A 27851-nucleotide genomic window follows, 5' to 3' on the forward strand; every position below is an offset into this window, starting at 1 on the left:
AATGAATGTCTGGAACGAGCAATGTGAATAGTGGGAAAGGAGCCAATGAAGACCAAGTAAAAGGGCTATTATAGTACTCTATAGGCTCATCTGAAGTTAGATGGTATTGTAGAGAGCAGAGAAAACCCTAAGTGAGTGAATGTATATATGATATGGACATGGCCATATCAAGGACATCCCAAGGCCTCGGACCCATGGGACAATTGGAAAAGCTGTTACCCAAATGGTTGAGGCTCAAGAGAAATGGCAATCTCCTTTTGGGACTCTGCGTTTGAGTGTTTATAATTGATCAGTGTGTGCAAACACTAGCAACTGCAGCTTCCTCCTCCCAGACATTTCACTCTGTAGCAGGTCACTTTCACAGACTTGCTACAGAGACTAGCTAACCCTAGTCCCTGTGCTGTACCTGATAAGCACACTGAGGTTCGAGGTGGTTAGGGTACAGGTAGCAGAGCCTACCCTAATCCCAGCTTCACTGTACCTGTGTCTATTCTTTCTTTATTACCTAGCCACCCCTAGCCAGGGTTTCAGGACCCAGGACACATGGGAGTTGTCAGGCCATGTATTTATAAGTGTTGAGACCCACAGTTTTTTTGTTTGCTTTCTTTCAGCTTTGACAGCTATAGAGTAGTTGGAACCTGAAATTTATTCAGTTTTTATTATTTTACTGGGCCAGCAAGATGGAAGGACAGAGCTGGAACAGAGCTGATGTTGTGGATAAGAATGTTTCATGATCCACACAGTGTTGTACATCTGTAGTCCCAGCTACTAGAAAGGCTGAGGCAGGAAAATTGCTTGAACCCAAGAGTTCAAGGCCAGCCTGACCAACATAACAAGACCCTGTTTCAATAATGAAAACATGGTTCAATTGACCAGCCATGTGATTCATCTTTGGCAGAGAAGGAGGTGAGACCAGGAAGCCATTGATATTCTGTGAAATAAGGAAAGGGACCAGATTCCTGAGCATCCTGAGGGATAAATCATATTTAGAAGGGTCAAAGACCTAAGACAGCTAGTAGATACCAAGTTTCAGTCAGAGAGTTGGGTGTTTCAGGGAGGATTTCTTGGGTGGTAAAAGAGAAAGCCAAAGTTATGAAGTCAAGGCAGTCACAGCATGTGGATCCCGAAAATTGATGAGTTGTTAGCAGGTACATTGTAATCACCTAGAGTGATTGACTGGTGAAAGATTGGGCCAAAAGAAGATGGACTAGGTCAATGAAAGGTGTTCTCCACCAACAAAATGAGCGAATTGAAGCCAAATTCAAGAGTACATAAAGGCAGGTTTATTGGGGACAGCAGCTCTTGGGTGGGTTGACTGATCTCACAGGTGAAGGTCAAGGAAGTCACTGTGAAGACAGGGAGAGAGAAAAGTGGGGGAGTCAGGGAGAGAGAAAAAGAGAATTCACAGAAAGAGAGAGAGAGAGAGGAAGCGAGAGAGGAAGAGAGAGAGGGAGGGAGGAGAAAGATACACACAGAGAGAGCCAAACTGTCTGGATTTTATAGTGAAGAGCCTCCCAGAGAGAGGAAGCCCTGCCCCTAGGCTGAAAAGTTGAGGTTGGGACTAAGGGATACTGGGAGAACCTGGAGACCAGGTCTGCTTTAGTATGCTAATATAGGCACCTCACTTTGCCATCCCCCCCCCCCCCCGTCTGAAGGTCTGAATCTCAACAGCCTCCAATGAAAAGAGGATTTACATTGACATGGAGGAAGAGGAGTTGCCTAGAGGGATTGTCTAGGAAGGCTACATACTTAACCATCTTATCTCACCTCAAGGTGCATGAGTTGTAGAGAAAAGAAACATATCCTGGAGATGGCTGCTGGGTGATAGTGTCTCCAAGTGAAAATTAGGTTTCAGTCAGGTAAACAGGTGGATGACAGATGACAGCATTTCTCAGACTAATGTGTACCCAAACCACTGAGACTCTTAACAAAACTCAGGTAAGATTAATGATCCAGTGGCATTTAATACCCTGACAACCAACATCTGTTGTTCAACCGTCACCTCTGTTTAGGTCCCACACATTTGCTTCACCCCCAAAGGAAACTCACTGGACAATTCTCCATTCCTATCTCACCTCAGCTTCTGGTAAACATTGCATTTTCTGTCTCTGTCAATATCACAGTTCTAGGTGGCTCAAATAAATGAAATCATACGGAATTTGTATATGAGTGCCTTCCTCCCTCCAACCTTTCCCCTTTCTCATTGTTGGGGATTGAACCCAGGGCCTCACATGTGTTAGTCACATTATATGAGAATGTCTTTATAGCTGAAGATATTTTATTGTATGGGTGGTCCACATTTTCTTTATCCAGTCATCAGTTGATAGGCATGTAGGCTGTTTCTGTTATGTAGCTGTGGTTGATAGTTTCTCATTCCTCTTTAGTGCACTAAATTTTAGCTCCCCGCCTTTCTTCCCGTTGCTAAAACGCTTTAGGTTAGCTTCTGCCTCAGGATCATTATTACATGCTTACTGCTTGGACTGCCCTTCTCCTGGATCTCACTGTGCTTGCAGCCCAGATATTGTACCCTCAGGGAAGCTGTGCTTGATCATGGCATCAAAAGTAGCCGAATTCCCAGTACTTTCTATTCAGTACTCTGTTGTAGTGTCTCCACAGTGTATCTCACTGCCAGAAATGAAGAAGTATTTAGACCATTGTGCCATTTAGATCATTTAGTACTGTTCTATGGCTCATGGCCTCATTCTCAAAATAACTGTAAATGCCTAAAATGTACCAATTATAATAAAAATAAGCTAGCAAAATATTTTTAAATTATGATTTAGTAACGCATATGCTTCTCTATTAAGTTCCAAAATAATGATATCCATTTGCAGGCTTAATAATTACTAGAATACAGAAACAATGATGGATGTAGATGTTATTTTGACATGTGTACAACCACTGGACTAGGAAGAAAAATATGAGTGACCTTTACTGGATAGAAAAGTCACCGGTGCTGCAGACAGAAACTGGTAAACATCAGTTAGAAATGTATTTCATTCCTAAGTTTGTAGATTCTCCAAATTCTATCCATAAACTTCTTGGAGGTCTGTGAGCTCCATGTTTAGAAATGTTTGGATAGGGATGGAAAGATGGTTCAGCAATTAAGAGCACTGGTTGCTCTTCCAGAGGTCCCCAGTTTGATTCCCAGCACCCACCTGTGGCCTTACAACTGCTGTAACTTCAGTTCCAGGAGACCCATCACCTTTTCTGGCCTCCACAGACACCACACATGCATGTGGTGTACATGTAGGAAAAACACCTCTACAGGTCAGAAAAGAAGAATTACATGGATGGTCCATAAAAGTCTCAGACTTGTCACCTTAATAGGGCAAATATTAATTGTAATGATGAGGAAGGATAGAGTCTCCTAGGGAAGAAAGTGCTAAATGAAAGCTGTCTTCTATGGCCCTCCATGGATCTAGGGTGTGGGTCATATAGAAACATCCTCTTGGAAGGGGCATGAGAAAAGCAGTGCCTTGAAAAAAAGAAATAAGAATTCTCAGCAGAGGGATCTTTAATGTCCAAGAAGCAATTAAAGAAATGTTCACCATCTTTAGTCATCAGGGAAATTCAAATCAAAACATCTCTGAGATTCCATCTTACACCTGTCAGAATGGCTAAGATCAAAAACTCAAGTGACAACACATGCTGGTAAGCATGTGGAACAAAGGACTCCTCCATTGCTGATGGGAGTGCAAACTTATACAACCATCTCTGTGTTTAACTTAATATTCTTGTGTATGTCCTTTGAAATCTATAAACATAACTCTAGCTTCCACAAATCCCAAGGCTACAAATGCCATCAAATAGTATCTGAGATCTATAGTTCAGATTTCTTCACATATGTATAACCTGCTTACCTAATGTTTTTTTTTTTTACAAGTATGTTACATTTCCCTTCGTTTATTGTTTTGTTAAAATAACTTCATAAAATGTGGCAATTTTGGTTAGCCTGAATTTGTGTTCCCATGCTATGGTCACACATGTTGGCTTCATAATAAACTATCTTATATTTCCTTTGGAAAAAAACGAAAAAAGAAATGATTGGTGATGCAGCCACATACAGAAGTAAGGATTTTCTTTGCCCCAGAGTAGAGTTCAGTAAGGGTAGCAACATGTGTCGAAGAGACGGCCATGTGGGGAGATGAGCTGTGGGGACAGAGGTGAGGGAACTTGGAGCGGTAAGTGGAGTCCTTACTGTATGCCAGACACTGGCAATACCAAGCTGACCTGCACAAAGATGAGTCATCTTTCAGATCCTTCTAAACTGAATGCTGGTGGCCGATTGGCTGGTTTGGCAGGTCTGGTCTATGCAACTCCGCAGAGACTCTGAGAGCCAGAAGCATTAGTAATGAGATTCATATAGCGTTTCAGAGATTCAAGAGGAAGGAAGGTGAGAAAAATCTGTTCTTCTGTTTCCTTTGTATGAAGCCAAAACTGAAGTAAAAATGAAGTTATGTAACAGGAAAGCAAAGCCATGCCCTGATCATATAATTCAAACCAGCTACCCATCTAAAAATTAGCTATGTCTGAGGGATGCTTCCTGTACTCTCACTATGAATTCTTCAGGAACCTTCTAAGACTCTTTGCTACCAAGGGATCACTTGTGCTTCAGAACAGTCTTGGCTGGGGAAGGAGTGGTCAAAGGAAGAAAGAAAGAATGATATTTTTAGATTTTTTTTCCCCTTTGGGGTGCTAGAGATACCCTGCACCTGGGTTTCTTCCTGTAGGCAGTTCTCAGGATGCAGGATTCTGTGGTTCTTTTTTTAAATGCTGCTTTCGTCTTCTCTCCTAGAGGGCTCTTTCACAGAGGCTCAGGTTGGGAGCTGCTGTAGGTGGGAGGTGTTGGTTGGGTTCATGCCTTTCTTTGATCATTCTCCTGTGGTAATGGAATCTGAAAACTCCCTGCCCTGGGCTAAGGGAATGAACCTCTTTTTGCTTGAAGGGAGGCAGCATCTCCAGTGGAGAAGCAGTATTCAAACTGAGATGAGAAGAGAGGTAGAGCTGAAGCTGAGATGACCTAGTTAGAGCAGAAAGGTGATGTTGGGGTTGGGTGGAGCAGAGGCAGGTGAGATTGCTCAGTGGGTAATAATGTTTGCCACCAAGCTGGTGACCTGAGGTCCATCCCTGGATCTCTCATGGTGAAAAAGGAAAACTGACTCCCATAGGTTATTGTATGACTTCCACACTTATGCCATGGCACACACACCTACACACATATACACCTAAAAAAAAAAAAAAGGAAGGAAGGAAGCAAGAGAATGTCAAGGCAATTGGGGTGGCTTCAGTGCAGATAGGGCTAGGAAGAAAGGAATTTCCAGGAAGGTCTGGGACAGGGAGGAGTGGGCTGACTGTTCTTTTTTGAAGTTTTTAAAAATTATCATGTATTAATTATACATGATAATGGGTTTCATTATGATACTTTTGTGCATGTGCAGCATGTATTTTTTACTATATTCACTCCCCATTGTCCTCTCTTATCCCCCTTCCACTTATTGCCTTCCTTTTCCCAAGTAGTTCCTCTTTACTTTATTTTTTTTAAAAGAGGTATTTTATTGGTCACATTTTCATTTATTTATTTGTGTGTGTGAACATGCATGCATACATGTGTATGCATACCATGGTGCATGTGTAAAGGTCAGAGGGCAGTAGCAAGAGCCAGTTTTCTCCTTCTCTCATGCAGACACTGGGAATCAAACTCAGGTCCTCGGGCTTAATGGCAGGTGCCCTTACACACTAAGCCATCTTACCAGCACCCTCGTCTATTTTTATGCCTTTCTGTATTCATGTAAGCAAATATGTTTAATTAGGGTTATTTATAGGAGCATGGATAAGGGATTAGCAATAGAAGATGAGCAACTTACCAGAGGCTACACTACTGAAGAAAATATCTCTCCCTCCCTTAACAACTGCCAACTGCCTATAGACCTTCAGTTCACTGTTGTTTAGAAGGCCTTGATGAATCTGGTATTGTGGTACACATAAGTAATTCCAGTACTCAGAAAGCTGAGGCAGGAGGTTCATGAGTTTGAGGCCAGCTTGAGCTACATAATGAGTTCCACAGCAGCTTAGGCTATTTTGCAAGACATTGTTTCAAAAATAAATAGAGGTGTGCATGGTGGTGCATACCTTTATTCTTGGCAGATCTCTGTGAATTTGAGGCTAGCCTGGTCTACATAACAAGTTCCAGACTAACCAAGGCTACACTAAGGCCCTGTGCCCAAAATGAATGAATGAATGAATGAATGAATGAATGAATGAATGAATGAGGAGTCTTGTTGAGTCATGGAGGCTGCCTCAGAGAACTTTTCATGGATACTCAGTGAGCTGGGGTTCCTATGTAGATAATTGGGGGGAAGGATGCCTAGATGAGAAGTAGAAAAATATGTGGCTATCAAGGTTGTAAATTGATATGCTCCAATCATTGTTGCAAGAGTGAACAAATATCTCGCAGCGAGGTCTGTACACAGATCCAGTCCAAAAGCATGGTGTGGGGAGATGTAATGAGCTTAGATCGAGGACCCAATATGGAGGAATGTCATCCTAACCACAGATCCCACCAGTGGCTTCCACATTGCCTCAGGGCCTGTGGGTTTGAGAGAACATTAACTCCTGTCAGTGAGAAAGCCAATATATCACACACACACATATACCCAGCAGTGTGTATGTATGTATGTATGTATGTATGTATGTATGTATGTATGTATGTATATATATACATACATATATATATACTGGGTCACAGAAGGGATTTTGAGCATAAGAAGAGGTGGTCAATAGGAAGCAGGTAGGCATCAAACTGAGCAGTGAGGTGTGCAAAGGCATGATTGGGATGAAGAAAGAGAAATGGTCATTCCACAGTGAAGAAATATGTTTGGCTCATGTGTGGACCAAGAAGTCAGCCAAAGCTGACAATAGAAAAGCCCACTGAGAAAAGCTGAAAAAGCCCAAGTAGATGAGGGAGGGTCCAATTACACAGGACACTGCATTTCTAAGTTTGACTGTGTCAAGAAGCAAGCATTTGAAGCCATGTCTTTCCACTCTAGCTACAAGCCCATCATGGAATTCATCGATGCTCAGTTTGAAGCCTACCTGCAGGAGGAGTTGAAGATCCGGAGAGTACTGCACACCTACCATGACACCCGAATCCATGTCTGCTTGTATTTCATTGCCCCAACAGGACATTCGCTTAAGTCTCTGGATCTAGTAACCATGAAGAAGCTGGATAGTAAGGTATGAAGCAGGAGCGGGGGCTGAGCAAAGTGGACTCTTACTGATCTAATACACAATGGATGCTCGATTCCAGCAGAGGTTTTGTGGCATCGTAATCTAATCCTTTATTCCCTTCCTCCATAAAGATGATGTTACAGATCCTGCATTTGTATCATATGCGTTGTCATCTGAATTCCTAGTATCAGGGATGGATTTGTCCTCAGTGTTCTTCCACCCTGATATGTCTTGGAAATAAGAATGATGTAAGCAAGATGGCTGTTTAAGCATAAGGACAAATGGTTAGCGAATGGAAAAGTGTGTTTTTTTTACTTTTAAAAACTGTGCTTTTATTTTATATTTTTGAATATTTTATCCGCAAGTATATATACCTGTGCACCACTTGCATGCCAGGTGCTGAAAGGAGTTCAGAAGAGGATATCAGATTCCCTAGAACTGGACTTAGAAATGGTTGTGAGCCACCAAGTGGGTGCTAGAGACCAAATCTGGGTCTTTTGCAAGAGCGACAAGTGCTCTGAAATACTAAACCATCTCTTCAGCCATCTTCAAGGCCCTAGATTCAATTCCCAGCACCATAAAAACAGAACTAATTGAACATTCGATATTTTTTTTTGAGACAGGGTTTCTCTGTATAGCCTTGGTTGTCCTGGACTCACTTTGTAGACCAGGCTGGTCTTGAACTCACAGAGAGCCGTCTGCATCTGCCTCCTGAGTGCTGGGATTAAAGGTATACACCACCACTGCCCGGAGAACATTGGATTCTTTAAAAGACTGTAGTTTTTTTTTTTTTCCCTAACATTTGGCATGCTCCAGGCACTGTGTACTTATTTATGTTACTTCATACTTTTTTCCATTTGTATATGTGTGTATGTTGTTTGTGTGTATCTATGCATGTTTGTATGTGTGCAGGCATACATGTGTGTAAGTGCATATGTATATTGACGTTTGTGCACCTGGAGATCGAAAACAGATATAAGAATCATCCTGTATCATCTCTCTCTCACCTTATTCAAGGAGGCAGAGTCTCAGCCAAATCAGTATTCACCTATATGGCTAGTCTTGCTAGCTAGGTTGCTCTGGGAATCCCCTGTCTCTGCCTTCTGAAGCTGAATTATAGGTAGGTTGCTATGCCCACCTGATGTGTTTGTGGGTTCTGAGGAGCCTAATGCAATAAGAGCTTAGGCACTGGGCCCTGTTTTTCATTATTTTCATTATATGTTGTTGTTTGATTTTTTTAAGAAAAAGTGTTTTATTATATTTTGTCTTAATTTTTATTTATTTTTAACCAAAATTTTTTCATACAATATATTCTGATCATGGTTTTCCTCTCTTCAGACTCCACCCAGGTCCTTTTCACCTCTCTCCATCCAGCTCTATGTCCTTTTCCTCTTGTTAAGTAAACAAGAAGAAGAAGAAGAACAACAACAACAACACGCATACACACACACACAAACTTCATGGAAACAGAAACCAAATATATAAGTAAACAATGAATAAGACAAAACATCTACAAAAACATATACTGCTGAGTATAGGGAATATCCTGGAGTTAATATATCCAGTGAGACTTTATTGGAAAAAAAGTAGGTTTTCCTTTCTAAGTAGGTATCAATTGCATTTAGCTTTTTGTTTCAAGATGGGGCCTGTGTTTACTTCCCCCCTCTCAGCAATGGGATTCTTCCTGGTTTGAACCTGTGCAGGTGCTATGCCTACTGCCATAGTCTCTGTGAGATGGTATATGCATCAGTCCCATTGTGTCCAGAAAATGCTGTTTCCGTGGAGTCATACATCACCTGTGGCTCTTACAATCTTTCTACCTCCTCTTCTTCATAGATCCCTGAGCCCTCAGGGAAGGAGTTTGATGAAGACATCCATTTATGACTGAGTGCTCCAAAGTCTCACTTTCTGTACATTGTCCAGTTGTGAGTCTCTGTGTTAGTTCCCATCTACTGCAAGAAGACGGCTAAGCAAGGCACTGATGTATGGGCATAGCAAAATGTTGTTAGGAGTCGTCTTATTGAAATGTTCTTTTAGCAGAACTGTGGTATTTGGTTTTCCCTTAGGCCCATGGCTTAGCCAGTCTCAGATCTAGCAGTGTCAGGCATGGGTTCTGTCTCATGGAATGGGCCTTAAATCCAATTAGATAGTGGCTGGTTACTTCCACAACATTTGTAGCACTATTGCACCAGCATCTCGCTCAGACAGGTGACCATTGTAGTTTGCAGGGTTTGTAGCTGATTGGGTAGTTGCTTTTCTTCTTTGGTAGTGTGCAAAGTACATTCCAATACTATGAATACTAGACAGTAGGCTTACAGGCTCTAGTTAGGCACCAGATCATTTTCTTTATGTTTGATGAAATATGTTAAGTATTGTCTTCAGCAATAGGGACTGGGCCCTGTTTTTGACCTTCTAATAATTTAGTATATTTAGGTACTGTTAATTACACTTTGCATATGACATCACTGAGGCACAGAGAGGCAAGTAGCCTGTTCAAGGTCAGACAACTTGTAACTGAGCTGAGATTTGGCTTTAGCTCTCTAACTGCAAGTTATTTTAGTATACAAAATTCTAATTTACATGTAGTCATTTGGTAACATAGCCATTATAAAAACTAAATGTCAGCTATAATCAGAATAAGACTTTTTTTCATTTTTGCAGGAATGAGCTCACTGCTCATGAATAATAGGCTGCTTCTGAAATGTCTTCATGCCCAGTGTGCCACCGTATAGGGCAGCAGTGTGCCAAGTGGGACGGCAGTCTAGTGGGTGGGCTGCATTAAGTAAGCAGTTTTTGGCTTATGTTTATTGTGTACCAATGAGGATTTGGAAAAAAAAAAACTTATAAAGAGTCCTGGATTTGCCCACTGTTCCACCTCGACAAAGAGTCTGATCTCTTGATCCCCAAGTACTTCAAGGAAGATAACTGCAAGGTCTGGGGTTTGTGGTATGCGCTATGTGGTATGAGCTTTCAGGAGACTTTGAAAGTACAAAATAGAGACAGGACTTCTTCAGTTCTGGAGCTCTCACTCTCTTTTCAGAGCCCCAGGCCTGAGTACCATTCAATCTGCCCCAATGGGGTCTGTGAGCAGGAACAACTCCATTCTCTACAGGAACCTGAGATTTAGTGTGCTCTGTCTCCCAAAGCCATGCAACATCTCAGATTTCTTTACCTTTACAATAAAAGCTTTCTCCTGTATTAGAGGGATTTCAAGGGTCAGGGTTCAGATGGGTTGAGCTTTGGGCTTGCACTGGGGCTTTCTCTTGGTATCTGAAATTGGGCATTCACACCTGCTTTCTTACCCAGAAATAAACCCCATGACTCAAGCATTAGTAACTTGTGTAGGGTGGTGCATGGGTGACATAGGATCTCATGAAGCTTAAAGCTACCCTCAAACCCACGATGTAGCCAAAGATGTTCTTGAATTAATCTTCCTGCCTCCACTTGTGCAGTGCTGACATTGTAGGTGGAGCTGAGGCTGGAACTAAGCTAGCATCCTACCGACTGAGCTGTATCCATAACCCCAGTCTAACATATCTGTGTAAGTTTCATGCCAGATTGGTACTACTAGGTCTTCTTTGCTTAACTGGCTGGTGCAAGTAAGAGGGCCACATGTTCATGCTCACCAAGTCTGTTCCTGCTTCCTTTTTCTAATACTACCCATGTGGATCCATGTTATATCTGGCTGGGGTGAGCCTAAGTTGAATGGGTTGGGAAAACTTAGTGCCTATCTGTCACCTTGTCCAACACAAATTTCCTGTCATCTTTCTTCTTTGAATCACTCTAGCAGTGACCTTGATTCCAAGGTATTACATAGCTCCCCAACTTAGATCTGAACTCGTACTAGCTCATAGTTGCTACCAGCTTTGGGAATAAAGCTGACTTGGACTTGAATTTCAGTTCTGCTACTTATCTGCCCTGTGGCCTTAGACCAGTTACTTAATCTCTGTGTGGTCCAGTTTCACAGTAGTAAAACATGAATAACAACATCTTCGGGGAAAGTTATTGTTAGGATTAATTATGCTAAGCTATACATAGGGTACGTAGTTTAGTGGCCAACACATAGTAAATACTTCTTATTGTTTATTATATTGTCATTTGGCTAAGGGTGGAGAGTGCTGGACCTATATGCTGAGCTGTCCCCTCTGAGAGCCAATGGGAGCCATAGGTCTTGTTAGTTACCAACAGTTGATCCCACTTTATTCCTCTTTTTCCTAGGTGAACATCATCCCCATCATTGCCAAATCAGATGCCATTTCTAAGAGTGAGCTGACAAAGTTCAAGATTAAAATCACCAGTGAACTTGTGAGCAATGGAGTCCAGATCTATCAGTTCCCCACGGATGATGAGTCGGTGTCTGAGATCAATGGAACCATGAATGTGAGTGGCAGCACAGGGTTCAGCTTTCTTCCATCTTGGTGTGGTAACTTGATTACCTGAGTCTCAGGTATTGGTAACAGGGGAGTCCAGAAACTAAACAGTTTCTGTTTCTAGTGATGGCTGCTACAAAGTTTCAGTGACATGGAGATTAGTAACCTGGAAAAGGGAAAGGCTGACCCTAGGCTGAGTGTGGAGCAGAGAATTCGGACCTCTCCTTTCATTCTCCTTCTCTTTTTTGGCTCATATATATGTTCGTGTGTGTGTGTGTTCAGGTGTTCATGTGTGTGGAAACTTTAGGTTGATGTTGGGTGTCTTCCCCAATCACTCTCCACTGCATTTATTGTGGTAGGGTCTCTTGCTGAAACCAGAGCTCAGATTCTGTCTCTCCTGGACAATGTGCCCTGGGGATCCGGTCTCCCCCTTCCAAGTCCTAGGATTACAGGTAGCCACTGTGTCTGGCTAGCTTTTGTGTGAGTTCTGAGGATCTGAGATTAGGTCTTTTTATACTAGGCAAGCCTGTATCCATTGTGCCATCCTTCTAGCCCTCCTTCTTAATACCCCTGAGGTCTGGGCCAGGCAACCTATCCGACTGGGCTTCAAGAAAGGCATACCTTGTTTGTCTCTGATCCCAACATTGTTGAAAGGTGGGTACAGTAAAAGACATAAAGTCTGAAAATGTTGATTGGCCTCAGAGGCTCAGGGGTGGGCTGTTGTCTGAGAACTAATCCCTGTTGTCATGAATGAAACAATTAGAAATAGCTTTCACTTTTGCTGGCAACCACAAGTGATTATTTTTTTAAAAAAAAGTTTTATTTATTTTTATTTTTGTGTATGAGTGTTTTGCCTGCGTGTAAGTGTACCATGTGTGTACAGTCTCCACTGAGGACAGAAACCCTGAGATTAGAGTTACAGATGGTTGTATAGCTGCTTGTGGGTGCTGAGAATCACCCAGGTCCTCTGCAAGAGCAGCAAGTGCTCTCAACAAGTGAGCCATCTCTCTAGCCCCAGTGGTGTTATTTTTAACCACCAAGGTTATGCTTTGCCTTATTAAGTGTGAATGAATTTACTAAAAGCATCCTCTTTTCTCGCCTCCTCTGCCTCCCCCTGCTAGAGAAATGAGTAATAAAGAAGGCAGAGAGTCAAACACTACCCGCGCTTCTTTACAATGTGTTGATGCTGTTGCTGTGAAAGCTTCAATGTTGTGATTTCCAGGAGACAGCTAATAGCTTCCAGCAAACCTCTGCTTTGGGGAACAAATTTCTTTTTCTCTATGGAAAGGCATCAGTGTTTCCTAATGACATAATGTCAGGAGACAGCCAAACTCAGGAAAGCCTTGTAATAAAAGCCATTTTTAGCAAACTTTTCCTGCTGTTGGTGCCCTCTAAGTTATCATTACAACATCAGCTGCCACCTCCTGTGAATTGGCCAGCAAATTAGCATAGCCAGGCAACAAGTTACTATCTAGCCTGATGTCCTGCCCATCAGCTTCTCAATAGAAGCTCTTCATCAGCCTTGACAAGCCTGACTTCACGGTATAGTCTGTGCCTTGTAGAGTTGTGTTCCATGTGACCTGTATGGTCAAAAAGTTTTTTAAAAATAGTGCTGTCTTCTCCAGGAGTCGAGGCATTTTGATGGAAATGAGAATCTGTCTGAAAACTGGAAAAGGTGCCCAGCCTGCAGAAAAACAGGAAGTGTTTTCTGGGTGTAGCTTGCACTGATGTCTGGCAGCTTCAGTACTTCAGTCACTGAAGATAGCTTCCCAACTCAGTCCCTGAGTCATCAAGCAGTGTTCAGCCTGGTGGTTTCCTTTGCTAAAAGAAATAGGACTGGCAATTTTTCAGCAATTTGAAGGTGTCCCACCAAACTATACCATTATATTATGGGTTAGGAGTGACAATCACCCTTTCTCTGTTCACAGCTCGAATTGGGCCTCTTGCTCAGCCTAGGGCAGATTCAGCCTCAGAGGCAGAAACTCGCCATTGCTATGAAACAACAGTTCTCAACCATCCTGCTGTGGCAGTGTAGAGATTGTGGGCCCCGTGATACTCAAAAAAGTCCATATCTCATCACTGCTTCATGCTGAACAACTAAATTAAAAGCTAAATGTAGTAGTGCATGCCTGTGATCCCAGCATCACATGCTGAGGCTAGAGGATCACATGTTTGAGTCTAGCCTGGGCTACATATAACAAGACCTTGCCTCCAAAAGGAAGGAAAAGTAAGCTAAATCTGGTGAATCAGGATCATTCCTCTAAGTAGCATCACTCAGTCTTTACTCCCTTGCATTCTGTCATGCTTTTGTGAATGGGAAGGGAAGAGAAGGGGTGCCTTACAGATAGCATGCCTGGACTTGAGCATATCTGTGGGAGGGGCCTGTATTGGAAGCCCCTGTGTTCCACATGCTGAATTGGGAAACAGGAATATAATAAACACCGGAGTGCTTTGCTCACCTGCCACCAGTACAACTATGTCAAAGTCTCTAGAGAGCCCATGGCATATGCAATGGCATCTCCAGAGATGGGGCAAGGGTGCTTAGGTGCTATGAGGACTGGTTGTTGGCCTTTAAATTCTTGATATTGTTCCAGATACCCAGCCCTTGCCCATTATACAATTGTCATGAGAAATAGAAGAGGCAGAATTTTTTTTTTTTACCTAGTTACAGAAGACTAAATAGTTGCCCTGTTATTCCCAAGTAAGAAATATTTATGAGGGAGCATAAATATTGGCTTTTGGGTGGTTCTAGAAACCATTATTTCAGTTTGTGGGGGCAGGAAGTGGGAAAGTTGGGGGAAAGAGAGTGTGTTTGCTCTATGCCATTTTCAGCACATGCTGGGACTGCTCTCAAACCTGTAGACTTTAAATCTCAAAATTGTCACACTGTTTAAATTAATTCATTATTTTGAGGCAGGGTATCACTGTGTAGCCAAGGCTTTTCTTAAACTGGTGACCTTCTTGCCTCAGCTTCCTGGCTACAGGCATTATAGAACTGAAGCACCATGCCCAGCATATTGTTTAGCTGCAATGTTTGTTGGTCTGACATAACACACCTGTAATCTCAATGCTTGGGAGATAGAGGTAGGAGGATCTGAAGTTTAAGGTTATCCTCAGCAACATAGAGAACTGGAAGATAGCCTGAAATACATGACACCCTGTCTTTAAAAAGCACACAACAATAAAATTTAATGCTATTCTTAGAATAGCTCAAACTGTGGTCAGGGGTTGAAGAACAGGTGAATTACATGATTAAGTTCAGTTAATTGGCTATTTGTTAAGCACTGGGTTTGATTGCCATAGAGACATTGTATTTGTGCCCAGTAAGGGCACATGGTTGGCAAATCACAGGGAGGCCCTTAGGCCCAAATCTGTCCTTTCCTCGACCCAGTAATGGTGTCTCTATTTTTTCCATGGTTATATGTTGGAATGACCAATGGTATTTGAGTAAATTAGGTAACAGCCTTGTTTATCCATTAGTGGGAACCTGAAATGGGGGCAAGTAGAACCAGCCTCATGACTGGGAAGCCTTGTTTACCCTGGGAGGAAACCAAGGCCAGTTTGACAAGATCCTGATGGAATTTCACAGCCTAAAAACAAAACAAAGCAAAACAAACAAAGCCAAAATCATTCTTCAGGTCTTCGAAGCATAATACATGTGGTTGAACAAGAATAAAGTAAGTCATGACAGTTGGATCATCAAACAACTTTCAAATGGACCAAGGGGAGTTTAAGGTAGACATGAGACTGGAAAAGTAGTGCTGTGATTTGAAAGTGTTGCCCATGTGATTGTATTAGGAGAGGGAGCCTTGTAGGGTCCTGGAGATGCAAACCTATAATATCAGGCACTCTAGAGGCTGAAGCAAGAGGACCACAAGTTTAATATCTGCTTAGAATACAGTGTGAGTTCCCAGCCTGGGCATCTTAGTGAGACCCTGTCTCAAAACAAAAGCTGAAAAAGAAGGCTGACAATATATAACTCAGTGGTAGAGGATGTGCCTGACACGTGTAAAGTCCTGAGTTCAATTCCTTGGATTGATTTTGAACAAGAGAGAGGGTAGAGAGATGGCTCAGAGATTAAGAGTACATACTACTCTTCCAGGGGCCCTTAGTCCAGTTCCCATTACTAACATATGGTGACTCACAACCCCCTGTAACTCCAGCTCCAGGAGATCTAACCGTTTCTTCTGATCTCTTTGTGCACCTGCACTCACATGCACATACCCACTTACAGGCATACATATACACAATTAAAAAGAAATCTCTTTTCAAAAGAAGAAAGATTGAAAAAAAAAAAAAAGAAAACAGGTGGTAGTGGTGCATGCCTTTATTCCCAGCAGAGGCAGGCAGATCTCTGTGAGTTTGAGGCCAGCCTGGTCTACAAAGCGAGTCCAGGACAGCCAAAGCTACACAGAGAAACCCTGTCTCCAAAATTAAAAAACAAAACAAAACAAACAAACAAACAAAAAAACCTTAGCCTCAAGTATTTTGTTGTAGCTGTACAAAATGGACTAAGCAGTGAATCTGGAGCCTGAGGCTGTGTTTTGATAGCACTCTGCACCTGGGATCTCCAATATTGGTGTCCATCATCAGAAGTTTAGGTAGAGTTCATACAGGGTCTCCTTAACAGTCTGATCATCGTGTCAGCAGGAGCCTTATCTTGCAACTATCAAGAGTTTCCTCCCTGGGGCCACATATATGAAACATCGATTGTCAGCCTCCTGCAGGGACCTGAAAAAACTAGGAGAAAGTCTGACCTCCATTTTGGGGGGAGGGTTTCATGGGTAGAACCTAGTAGTGTGATTGAAAGTTAAAACTCCTCTTCATCTTGCTCGATTCCATTCTGGTTGTCAAAGGCTTGTGTCTTTGTAGAGCAGCAGGGTCAGACTTTCATGCAGTGCCCCCTGACCTGCTGTACTTAGTTGACCTCTAGCTGGTGCTGTTTAGCCAGGACACAATGCAGAGCATTGTGGCTAGGAGGCTTGGGAAGACTGGCAGTCAAAGTGTGGTGGCTTCACTGCTTCCTAAAAAGATCTAGCATTAGAGTTCAGGACATGAATGACTCCTTTAAGCCCTCTGTCCTGGCTCCCTCTATAAAATATAAAGTTTATATTTCTGGCCCTTGGAAGTGATCTGTTTGCCTGTACTTTCCAGAAACATCTTTGATGCCAGTTACAAAGGAGTGTTCTGCGGGAGATTTTATGAGGTCCTAGCATTCAGTTTGGTGGGGGCTGTGTGTTTGAGCATAGTCAAGGAACTAGAGGAATCAAATGACAGTAGTTTGAAGAAGTGGGGAAAAAAAGTGTCCCTGTCATTCTGACAATGTCCTTTGATGATAAAAATAATAGGCCTAAGTGAAGACTGGCATTTCCTATGCCTTTATTTTCTTCTTGTTTTTTTTTTTTTTCTTCTTAAGCCTAGAGAAGTGCCTCCCACTTCACACATCCTGAGAGCCCAGGATGCAAGCAGATGATGACACAACATGGTTTTTGTTCTCACCTCCTCCCTCAGTCTAGCCCTCTGCAGTCACTGCTTCTCATCTCTTCTGCAAGCACCAAGCTCATGCCCCTGCTTGAACTTTCTCTTTCATCCTCTTCCCTATTTTGATGGCCCTGCCACCTCTATCCAGGGAATATTTATGATGTACCTACTATATGCCCTTGGTCATGTGCTAACAGGATTTTGAGTATATAATTTAGGCTTCCTCAGTAAGAGTACAAACTCCCAAACTGCAAAGGAGCATATCTTCTACTTCTTTATGTCGCTTACATTACACTATCAGAGCCTGTGGTGAAGACTTGGTGACTTGCCCTCTAGGCTCACAGTGTCAGTGAGCTGACATCAGTGAGCTCTTGTCTCAGGTGGCAAGAACAAAGACAGTCCACCTTAGTGGTTTTAAGACGTGCTCTCATACTCTAGGAAATGAGCAGTGATGCCAGTGTCTGTACCCAACCCCTTCTGATGCTCATCCACTCACCCACCCCCAGCAGCTATGACTGTGGATATAGGTTGCTAGGCCATATATCTCCTTATATTCTCTATGTGTTGGACCATGCCATTGTTATCTGTTATTGTGATATCTGGATATCTATTATCTGGAGCAAAGAGGCAAGAACCAGGTTTCTTCTCTCTGCATGGCTGTAGAACTTGAGCTTAATGAATGCCTCTCAATCCTGATGCACTGAGTGACATTGCAGGGGGGAGGGACCCAAAGGCCTGGAGATGAGCAGCAGTTCCATTGTGGGGTACTTGATGCCTTCCTTCTGGAGTTCTGAATGCTTGTTTGCCTCTGTTCCAGGCCCACCTGCCGTTTGCTGTTATTGGCAGCACAGAAGAAGTAAAGATAGGCAACAAGATGATGAAGGCACGACAGTATCCATGGGGGACTGTGCAGGGTGAGTCTCCTCCAGATGGGCTGCACTCAGAAGGCCTCTTCTCTGTGTCTCTGCTGCCCCTGCCATGACATGACAAGTTCCTAGCTTATTCTTAGCCTCTACTACTCAATTTGGGTCTCTTAGAACCATAGTGTTCACTAGCAGCAAGCTCTGGCTCCATGCCTGGATTCTATGATGTGAGCAGGCTCCTTTTGTGTTTAATGAAGAAAGTACTCCCTTGACACTAGCCCCAAACAAAACAAAAGATAAATGGACTTGGCACAACATAGAAAGGACTATATAAGTGAGTATGTCACTAGGAGAGGTACAAGAATGTTTACAGCACTGTTATTCATAATGAGATTGCAACAAAACCATTTTATGCTTGGGGGTCACCACAACATGAGGAACTGTATTAAAAGGTTGTAGCATTAGGAAGGCCGAGAACCACCGGTCTATGGCAACAGGTAGGGTTTATGTAATGCAAGGGGCTTTAAGCAGAAAGAGTACATGGACCACTCTGGACTGTAGACAAAAACTTCTGATGACTGACCATCTATGATGGTACAACCATGCTCAACTCTGTCATTCTAGAATCCCTCCTCTCTGTCCCTAGTGTCCTCTCCCAGAGTTCGAGAGACAGAATCTTGGCTAACTTATCTGTTCATCATCTCAGACACAACCATCCACCTCTACATGGCCAAACACTAACATCTAACACAGTGGGGATGGACCTGGAGATATCCTGTCAGAGCCCTGCTTCCACCAACTGCTCTGGCCAGAAATCTACTTCGCTGTGATTTAGTCCACATCTCTCACATTCTTGACCACTACCCAAAATGAAGATCTTTGCCCTGAAGCAAAGAAATGGTACACACTTTATCCTCCTTAAGAATGTCATGATCAAGCCATTATCAGCCCTTGGCAAAACACCTTCTTGGAAGCTTCTACCACCCACATGGGCCACACCAGAGGTCTGCCCGTCCTTGTCCCCATCACCTGTTTCTACCTTAGTTATTTTTCCTTGCTCTTTGGAGACTCCATCTATGGTCTCTGCCTCTCCCTTACACTATCTGTGTTTGAAGCCTGACACTGCAACTTGTTCTCTGTATGACCTTGCCTAGCCTTCTGGAGACCTTGTGGAGATTATGTTCTGTTATCTGCCTGATAAATTCTGTTCTTCCTTGCAGAGTCATCCAAGAGGTTGTGTCTTTGGGGAAGCCTAAAGTCTCCTGGGTGCTTGTAGGTCCCCCTCTTCTGGGCTTTTGCTGCACTGCAACCAACCTCCATATCTGTCATTTTAGCACTGTGTTATATTGTTCTGCTTACATGCACTTTCCCAGTAAACTTCAGGTTCTTAACAGCATAGCCCTAAGATTTCATTTCTTAATTCTCAGGGCTACACATAATATTGAAAATAGAGATTCCACAAATACTTATTGGGTGGATGGATAGAAGATGTGCATGTATTGCCATGCGCAAAGCAGTGTAAAGCAGACGTTTCTGTGGAAGTCTGCCTGGTGATTTTGTGTTGAGGCGTTAATGAAAGTCTTTAGTCTCACAGTAGTACAGTTTTTATTATTGCCCTTTCATACTGTTTCATTCCCAATTTTCACAGAAAATAGAATTAGGAGGTTAAATTTATAGGCGCCGTATAAGCGGGCTGCAAAGCAATGTCACCCTTAGATGTTTTACTTCTCACTTCATCCATTTCTTCTTCTGCCGACCTTCTTTTCAATATACTTCCAATGCCCCCAAACCCTGCTATGCAGTTGAAAACGAGACCCACTGCGATTTTGTGAAGCTGCGAGAGATGCTAATTCGGATCAACATGGAGGATCTGCGGGAGCAGACCCACACCCGGCACTATGAATTGTACCGCCGCTGTAAGCTGGAGGAGATGGGCTTCAAGGACACCGACCCTGACAGCAAACCATTCAGGTACCACTTTATGCCAGGCCAAGCCAGCCTGACTCAGCTCAGGAAGCCTTGCCCCAGAGAATCAGCAGGGCAAGGAGTATGGGGGTTAGGTAGAGAGTCCAAAGTAACTCCTGGATTGCCGACGTTGCTTGAGCGTTCCCTTTTTGTATCTGCACATCTACCAGAATAGCTGCCACCCACTTAGAAAAGCAGGGAAAGGAGGGAAAGGCCCCAGAGAAATCATTCTGCTGATCACTCACTGACTTGACCCCTCCTCCCCATATATATCTGCTCTAGTCAGCCAGGCTCACATAGACCCTGAGCTGGGCTTTGTTCTACTGTGTAGAAATTAGAACCTGTCCTCTGTTCCCACATTCTTCATCTGGCTCTCCTGTTGCTTGACAGGTTTCCAATATGTTCTTTTCTACCTTCCCTCTTCTCGAAACCAGAGGGAAAAGTCAGGCATAGTGGCAAGGTCCTGGAATCCAGCACTGGGGAGGCTAAAACAGGATTGCCATGAGTTTGAGGACAGCCTAGGGTACCTGGCAAGTATTGTACCAGTCAAGGCTGCATAGCAAGAGCATTCCTTAAAAAAAAAAAAAAAAAAAAAAACAGGGGAGGGGGAGGAAGCTTGGTTATGTGATTTGGTAGTATAGTGTTTGCCTAGCATGCACAAGCCATGAGTTCACCCCTAGCTCCAAATAATTAAATTGAATTGATAGGAAAGTACAAAAAAGGACCAGAAAGTAGTCACTTTGCCTGTATTGGTGACCTGCATGATGCTCCCTCTTCCCCTCCTGCCTTAGCATTTCAGTATGGCTTTTGCTTTGACCACTGAAGATGAGTAATCACTGCTATTTCCCTTAAATCAGAATCTAAAGTGCTTTTTTTCTTATGCAGGGGGAGCCATAGACCAATGAAAGCATCTGCCCTATATATACAATATGTGTCATCAGCCCTACATTTTGAATTACCATGTGTTGCCCTTTACTGTGGCTCTATCTCCTTTCAGGAAATGTCAGACATCCTTGAGCAAGCCAGGCAGAATATCTGTGGGAGGAAAAGGCTTTCAAATGGCCTCTGAGATCCAACAGCACCTGTTTAAAGCAGAAAGAGGGCCCAAGACACTGCATAAGCAGTCCTTTGGGGGATGGCTGCTTTAACAATGGCAGCCTCCCCAGCCCCCATGGACAGGACAAGCAAGTCAGGGCCCCAGAGCTCCTGAGCTGGGAGAAAGGGAGTTTGTCTCTGATGGAAGCTCCTATGTCTCTCTCATTCACCTCCACAGCTCTCATCTCCATCCTGAAGGAGGTGTGCCTCTGTCTGACCATTTAGTCCTTGACTTTCCTTTTTCTCCACCTCAATACCTGTTCCTGCATCTTCACACTCTTCACTCTTCTACTGGCCCCTGTATGCCTTGCTTGCAAATTCTCCTACCAAATGAAGTACTTTTTTTTAGCCCTGCTCTTTCTTTCCAGTTTCTCCTTATCAAGAGGTTTGTCTGTGACACAAAGGAAACACTTCTGTATCGACTGTTCCTTTCCTCCTCTCTCACTTCCTCAACCCACTACAATCTGGCTTCTGCCTGCCTCCATTTCTCTACAAAATAGCCTCTCTCTAAGGCCTGCAGTTGTAGATTGGTGGGCAATGTCACTGTGGCTTGATTTTATCTTTAATTTTAATGTGAAATACTAATTTGGTTTTCATGAGACACTACCCTCTGCCTTTAGCTCTTCCAGTACTGGCCTAGCCAGCTTTATCCTTCTCACTCTCTATCTTATTACTCCTTAGTCTCACTTTAGGGCTCATTTTCTTCAGCTTTCTTTTTTAAATATTTGTGCTTCCTTGGAATACTTACACATGTCTCTGCCCTTTCATACTCCCATCTCTTCGTTCTGGTTCTTTCTATTCTCATAACCCTAATTACCACCCAGCTATTTGAAGAATCCAAACTTAAAACTTTACCGTTGACCTCTGAACCAAATGATGCACCTGCACCCTGGACATTTGCACTCAGACATTCTATCAATGCCTGTTCTGAAGCTCTAGAGGTATGCCATCTAGTCCATCTTCTTCCTCCTTTTCCAGCATTTTCTGTTACTGTTCATGTTCTACCATCTACCTGGTGGCCCAAGCCAAAAACTAGAATCAGTTTCTTTTGGGTGTGTATCAAGAGAGCTTAATGTAGATTGTAAGCACTGAGATTCAGACAAAGACACTCACAAAGAAAGTGAAATACATTTGAGAAAGCAGGTAGGTATGAGCAAAGGGGAGCTGCCAAGAACCAGCCTTGAATTTTTTCCCAAGCTTGGGAATTCTGCAGCCCTGTTGTTCCTCCAGATCTCTCCATGTGCTACCAGCCTTTAATGTGAAGATCCTTCCATTCTATATTTGAATTGCTGGAAAGTTTCTTTCTTGGGATAGCCAAGTAGACTTTATTATGTTCTGACTGATGAAAGCCACTTGCTGGATACATGTCCACTTCTTTGATGTGGTATTCAAAGGCTATCCTTGTCTTTCAGTCTCATGACCCCTGTGTCTCACTCCTCCATGCTTCACATGATGCCCCCAGGCCGGTTCAAGTATGGCCACATCCTCAGGAACAACGCTCTCCACTTGTGCCTTCCTTCACAAATATTGCTCTTTGGAGCATGGTCCTTCTGTTCTTCACCAGGCTAACTCTTACTTAAAAAAATAAGTGCATGTCAGGGGCAGTGGTTTTGATCCAGGCATCTCCCATTAGATCCTAAGTTCCTTCAGGACAGGCATGGTGGCTCTGGGCTTTAGATTTTGAGTGACTAGCATCATGTCTATTCACACTGATCACATAAGTGGTAGGTAAAATCTCAGCAACTGTGCAATGAAGTAGTAAATGAATGTGGTTGGTTTCAGAGCCAAGGCCTGGCAGGACAGTGTAGTGGGGAGGGCCTTAAATCAAGAGATGGGAGACCCATCTTCTGGAGTCAGCTCTGCCTTTAACCAGGTGTGCAATCTTCAGCGAGTCATTTCATCTCTATGAGCCCAGTTTCCTCATCTGTATGAGAAAGAGAGAGATTAGTGTTTTAGGAGGTATCCAGTTCACCAAGGCACCTCTGCCCCCTCCAGTACCTCTGTAATATTACTGTTGCATGCCAATCCAGCTGTCCCATCCACTTTATGATTCTCTTTATAGTTCTCTCTCAGAATTAGGGAAGAGAGGATGAGGGAACTCAAGGAAGATGATGGGGTCCTGTTTTCTTGACAAGGGGTTGCCCCAGAGGCAGTGGAATTGACTTGATCATATCTACAGTTTACAGGAGACATATGAGGCGAAAAGAAACGAGTTCCTAGGGGAGCTCCAGAAAAAAGAAGAAGAGATGAGACAGATGTTTGTCCAGAGAGTCAAAGAGAAAGAAGCTGAGCTCAAGGAGGCAGAAAAAGAGGTAAATGCAACCCTGGAGACCAAACAGGCAGGGGGGAGAGACTAAGTGAAGCAGGAGGGGCATCAGCCTTGACAAAGATGCTGGATGGTACAGGGATTTGAAGGTTGTGGGCAGAGCTGGAGCGCAGCTTGGATGGACAGAGAATCCGAGGGCATCTGTGTTTTCTTGACCTTTATTTCCTAAGGCTGGAACATTTTCTCATTCTGTTAATTATTTTGAGCCATTGCCATCACACATGGTAGCCCCTATCTATAGGCGAGTATGTCTTTTAATTTGAATTTATTTATTTATTTAGGTTTTGAAGCAAGGTGTCTATATGAAGCCCAGGCTCGACTAGAACTCAATGTCTAGCCCAAGCTGGCCTCAAATTTTAGAACCTTTTGCTCAAGCCTCATGAGCCCTAGGATTTCAGACATGTATTACAATGCCTGGATGTAAAAAATAATTTATTAATTGACAAATAATAGTTGCATATATTTATGGAATATGATGTGCACTTTTGGTGTTTATAGTATAGAACTATTAAATCCAGGCAAATAAACAAATTAGTTATTTCATATATTTATCTTTTTATTTGGAAACTTTTAAAATCTAAGCCAAGTATGGTCACACAGGCCTATAATCTCAGTTTCTTAGAAAAGCAGAGCAGGGGAACAAGTTAGGGCAACTTAAGTAAGACACTATCTCCAAATGAAAAGTTGAAAGGGGGCTAAGGATGTAACTCAGTGGTCAAGTTCTTGTATAGCTGCTTGAGGCTCTAGGTTCAAAATCCCCAGTACTGCTGAAGGTTGGAACCTTTAAAATCTATTCCTAGCCATTTTTAAATACACAATCAAATGGCAAGCTCAGTCCCTCTCATTATCTCATTTCAAACATTCAGTCCTCCTGAAAGAGGCTCAGTGCAGCTCTTGTATTGGACAACACAGGTGCAGAGCCCCTCCAGGAGCTCACAAAACTCTCTTGGGCAGTGGAGCACATGCAGTCAAGGGAGGCTTGATCCTTTCCTTACTTCCTGGAAACTGGAAGTTCTGTAGAGACAAATGATTGTTTTCATGGCTGTCCTGTTTCATCCTACCCTCTGTGGTAACCACAGTGAAAGGTAGATCTAAAGCCCATTTTAGATTAAATGATGAAATCTAAAATGGCAACACTGGGAACATTTGCTGTTCACTTAGGTTTCCTACTCCACCCTCTTGATTTTTTGTTTGTTTGGTTGTCTATTTATTTGATGTGGGGCTAAGGATGGAACCCAGGCATTGACATGCTAGATAAGTTTTCTGTCACTGATCACCACATTAGCACTTCTATCTTGGTTTAGAGTAGAAAAAAAAAAAACATTAGTGCAGTTCTGGATGGTTTATAAACCAAGGTTTTGTGCTTTCTAAGCACATGCAGTTTAGGCTGGACAAATGTCTCAGTAGGAGAAAGTGCATGCCAGTCAAGCCTAACAACCTGAAATCAATTTCTGGAATCCACATCAAAGCTGGATGCCAGTGGCACCCATCTGTAATCCTAGCACCCCAATGGTGAGAGAATCACCTGGAAGTTCACAAGCAGCTAACATGGGGCATGCTGTATGGTTGAGACAAGTGAGACACAAGATCGAAGGAGAGAGCCAACTCCCAAAAGTTGTTCTCTTGTCTCCATATGCCATGATATGACACATGTACACATACATCAGGCTGCTACTGCTGCTGCTGCTGCTGATGATGATGATAAATTTTTATCTTTATTTATGTCCATGGCTAGGTTTTTTTGCCTACATGTATGTTTATATACCATTTGTGTATCTGGTGCCCATGGAGAACAGAAGAAGGCATTGGATCGATCCTCTAGAACTGGAGTTACAAATAATTGTAAACGACCAAGTGCATGCTTAGGATCAAAACTGAGTCTTCTGGAAGAGCAGAAAGTGCTTTTAACCACTGAGCCATCTCTCTCGCCTGTAATAGTAATACGTTCTTTAAAAAGAATTAAACATAAGCAGTTATTCCTTTAAGCAATGGCCATGACTTCCAAGGCTCTTATACTAGTTCACACCTCGATGCCAGGGTAACAGACCTAAAGTACAGTTTTGGAATATGAGCCAGTGCTTCCCTTCTCTGGGCCTCAGTTACTTTTCTTGATGTTGTGATAAAGACCTACTTGAGAAAAATAACTTAAGGGAATTTGTCTTGGCATACAATTCTGAAGGTACAATTCATTATGGTGAGAAGGCATGATAGCACAAGCATAATGCAGTTGGATACTTTGTGCAAGAAGCAAATAGATGACAGATATAGATAGATATAGACAGATATAGACAGATATAGATAGATAGACCAACAGATAGATGATAGATTGGTAGATGGATGGATAGATAGATAGATAGATAGATAGATAAGACTGTTAATACTCAGATCATTCTTTTTTTCTTTTACCTCAATTCAAGACTGCAGCTCATAGAATGGTGCCACCTAGCTTCAGTCTTCCCACCTCAGTTATCCCAATCTAGACATTCTTTTGTAAACACACTTAGTTTTCTAGGTGATTATAAGTCACCCATCAAGTTGACAGTCAGGAATAGCCATCACACCCCTCAAACATAAATAAGGGAAATAACTATTCCCAAAATCTCTTCACCTTTGATCTCCTATGACTCTCCAGGGCTGCCACCAAAACTTGTGGCAAAGGTATTGCTTTGATTTCAGTTTCACTTTAAGAAGAAAAATGTCACGTATTACCTTTTGGAAGAGAGGTAGGGGCATCTTATAGAAAAATGAATAGAAGTTGCAATGAAGTAAAGCTCGTTTGAAGCAACTGACACTCCCCTCCCCTCGAGTAAATCTGAGAAGCTACTTTAGACATAAGCTTATTATTTGCCATCCCTTTTTTTTTAGGCAAGAGTCCCAAATGCTATAGTAGCTGGAGAACCGACCTCTGATTTTCACTGCAAGTGCTACAAAGTGCAAAATTTCCTTCTGAGTCCCCACCGAAAGAAGAATTATACTTGATCTATTTATTAAGGTTATTTTGTGCTTTCTAGTAGTGTGACTGCCCATGCTTCTGGCTCTCTGATCCACTTGCCACAGTGGCATGGCAGACTATGCTTGCTGTTCCTTGCGTCTGAGCTTCCATCCAAGGTGAATGAAGCCTCACCTCTGGTTAAGGCTGAGCTCTTGGGGCTGGAGAGATGGCTCAGCAGTTAAGAGCACTTGTTGCTCTTGCAGGTGACCAGTGTTCAGTTCCCAACACCTAAAACTTAACACATCCTTAACTCCAGTTCCAGGAAATTTGAAGCCTTTTTGTGACATCTGAGGGTACCAGGCACGCATGTGGTACACATACACACATGCCGGCAAAATACACATAGATATAAAACAAATAAATCTTTTAAAAATTGTTTGAAAAGACTGAGGTCTCAAAAATCATCCAATTTTACAGATATTTTTTGTCTCTGTTCAAGGGTAAATATTTCCTTTGACTAGCTTTGCTATGGCTCAAGTTTTTTCTATGATGCACGGGGAGATGCCTCAGTGAAAAAGAGTGCTTGTCCTTCAAGCATGAGGACTTGAGGTCAGCTCTCCAACACCCACATAAAGAGCCAGGCATACATGCACATGCTTGTAATCCCAGGCTTGGGAGGGCTAGAGATGGTGGATCCTAAGATGGGTATGGTCAGGAGGAGATCTTTACAGATGGGAGATCACATTATATAATCCTCTAAGGATTTCCAAATGACCTCATTTATGAGACTCAGTTTTCCTCATAAAACGGACATAATAGCAGAGCCTACTCTAACAGTGTTGTAAGCAAGGCATGATGGCATATACCTGTAATTTCAGTACTCAAAAGGCAGAGACAGGAGGATTGTGAGTTCAAAGTTAGCTTGAGCTGCACAACAAGACCCTGTTTCAAAAAGAAAAAAAAATTGAGTTCTGTATTAATAAAAAGTTTTAATATATCAGATTTAGTGGTTGGCTTGTAAAAAACTCAATAAATATTATTATCAACCACACCCAAAAATGGCAGAGGTTGTCTTAAAAAGAATGTCTGGTTAAGCAGAATGCATTGTTTCTTGGCCATTTCAGGAGCAGAGATTCTGAGAACAATCTACAGCAATGAACAGAACAATCCTTTGTGCCATCATTGTGGTCACTAGTAGGAATGGCTCTTAATGTGCCAGGGTCCTGCAGGGTTGCAGCCATGGTGGTTCTCACCCACTCTGGTCTTGGCTAGGCTGGGGACTGCTTGCTGCTGCAGAGGGATTCTCTCTAACTTCCTTGTGCCCCTCTACCAGCTGCATGAGAAATTTGACCGTCTGAAGAAACTGCACCAAGAAGAGAAGAAGAAGCTAGAGGAGAAGAAGAAATCCCTGGATGATGAAGTGAATGCTTTCAAACAGAGAAAGACAGCAGCTGAGCTGCTCCAGTCTCAGGGTTCTCAGGCTGGAGGCTCACAGACTCTGAAAAGAGACAAAGAGAAGAAGAAGTAAGTAGCGGGCTGCAGGTGTGTGTGTGTGTGTGTGTGTGTGTGTGTGTGTGTGTGTGTGTGTG

General features: G+C 42.8%; 1 protein-coding gene across 4 annotated transcripts in view; it reads left to right on the plus strand.

Moving 5' to 3' along the window:
• Positions 1-27851, plus strand: part of Septin6 (septin 6) — a 77696-nt gene that overhangs the window by 35930 nt on the left and 13915 nt on the right. For all 4 annotated transcript variants that reach the window (XM_055604928.1, XM_055604925.1, XM_055604927.1 and 1 more), the window contains exons 4-9: positions 7050-7236; positions 11449-11610; positions 17899-17995; positions 19747-19915; positions 23184-23316; positions 27596-27786. In XM_055604928.1, coding sequence (XP_055460903.1) covers positions 7050-7236; positions 11449-11610; positions 17899-17995; positions 19747-19915; positions 23184-23316; positions 27596-27786 — 939 coding nt within the window. The remainder of the gene's footprint in view (positions 1-7049; positions 7237-11448; positions 11611-17898; positions 17996-19746; positions 19916-23183; positions 23317-27595; positions 27787-27851) is intronic.

The sequence above is a fragment of the Psammomys obesus genome, unplaced genomic scaffold (assembly GCF_907164565.1).
Source record: "Psammomys obesus unplaced genomic scaffold, mPsaObe1.curated_primary_1811, whole genome shotgun sequence".
Lineage (NCBI taxonomy): Eukaryota > Metazoa > Chordata > Mammalia > Rodentia > Muridae > Psammomys > Psammomys obesus.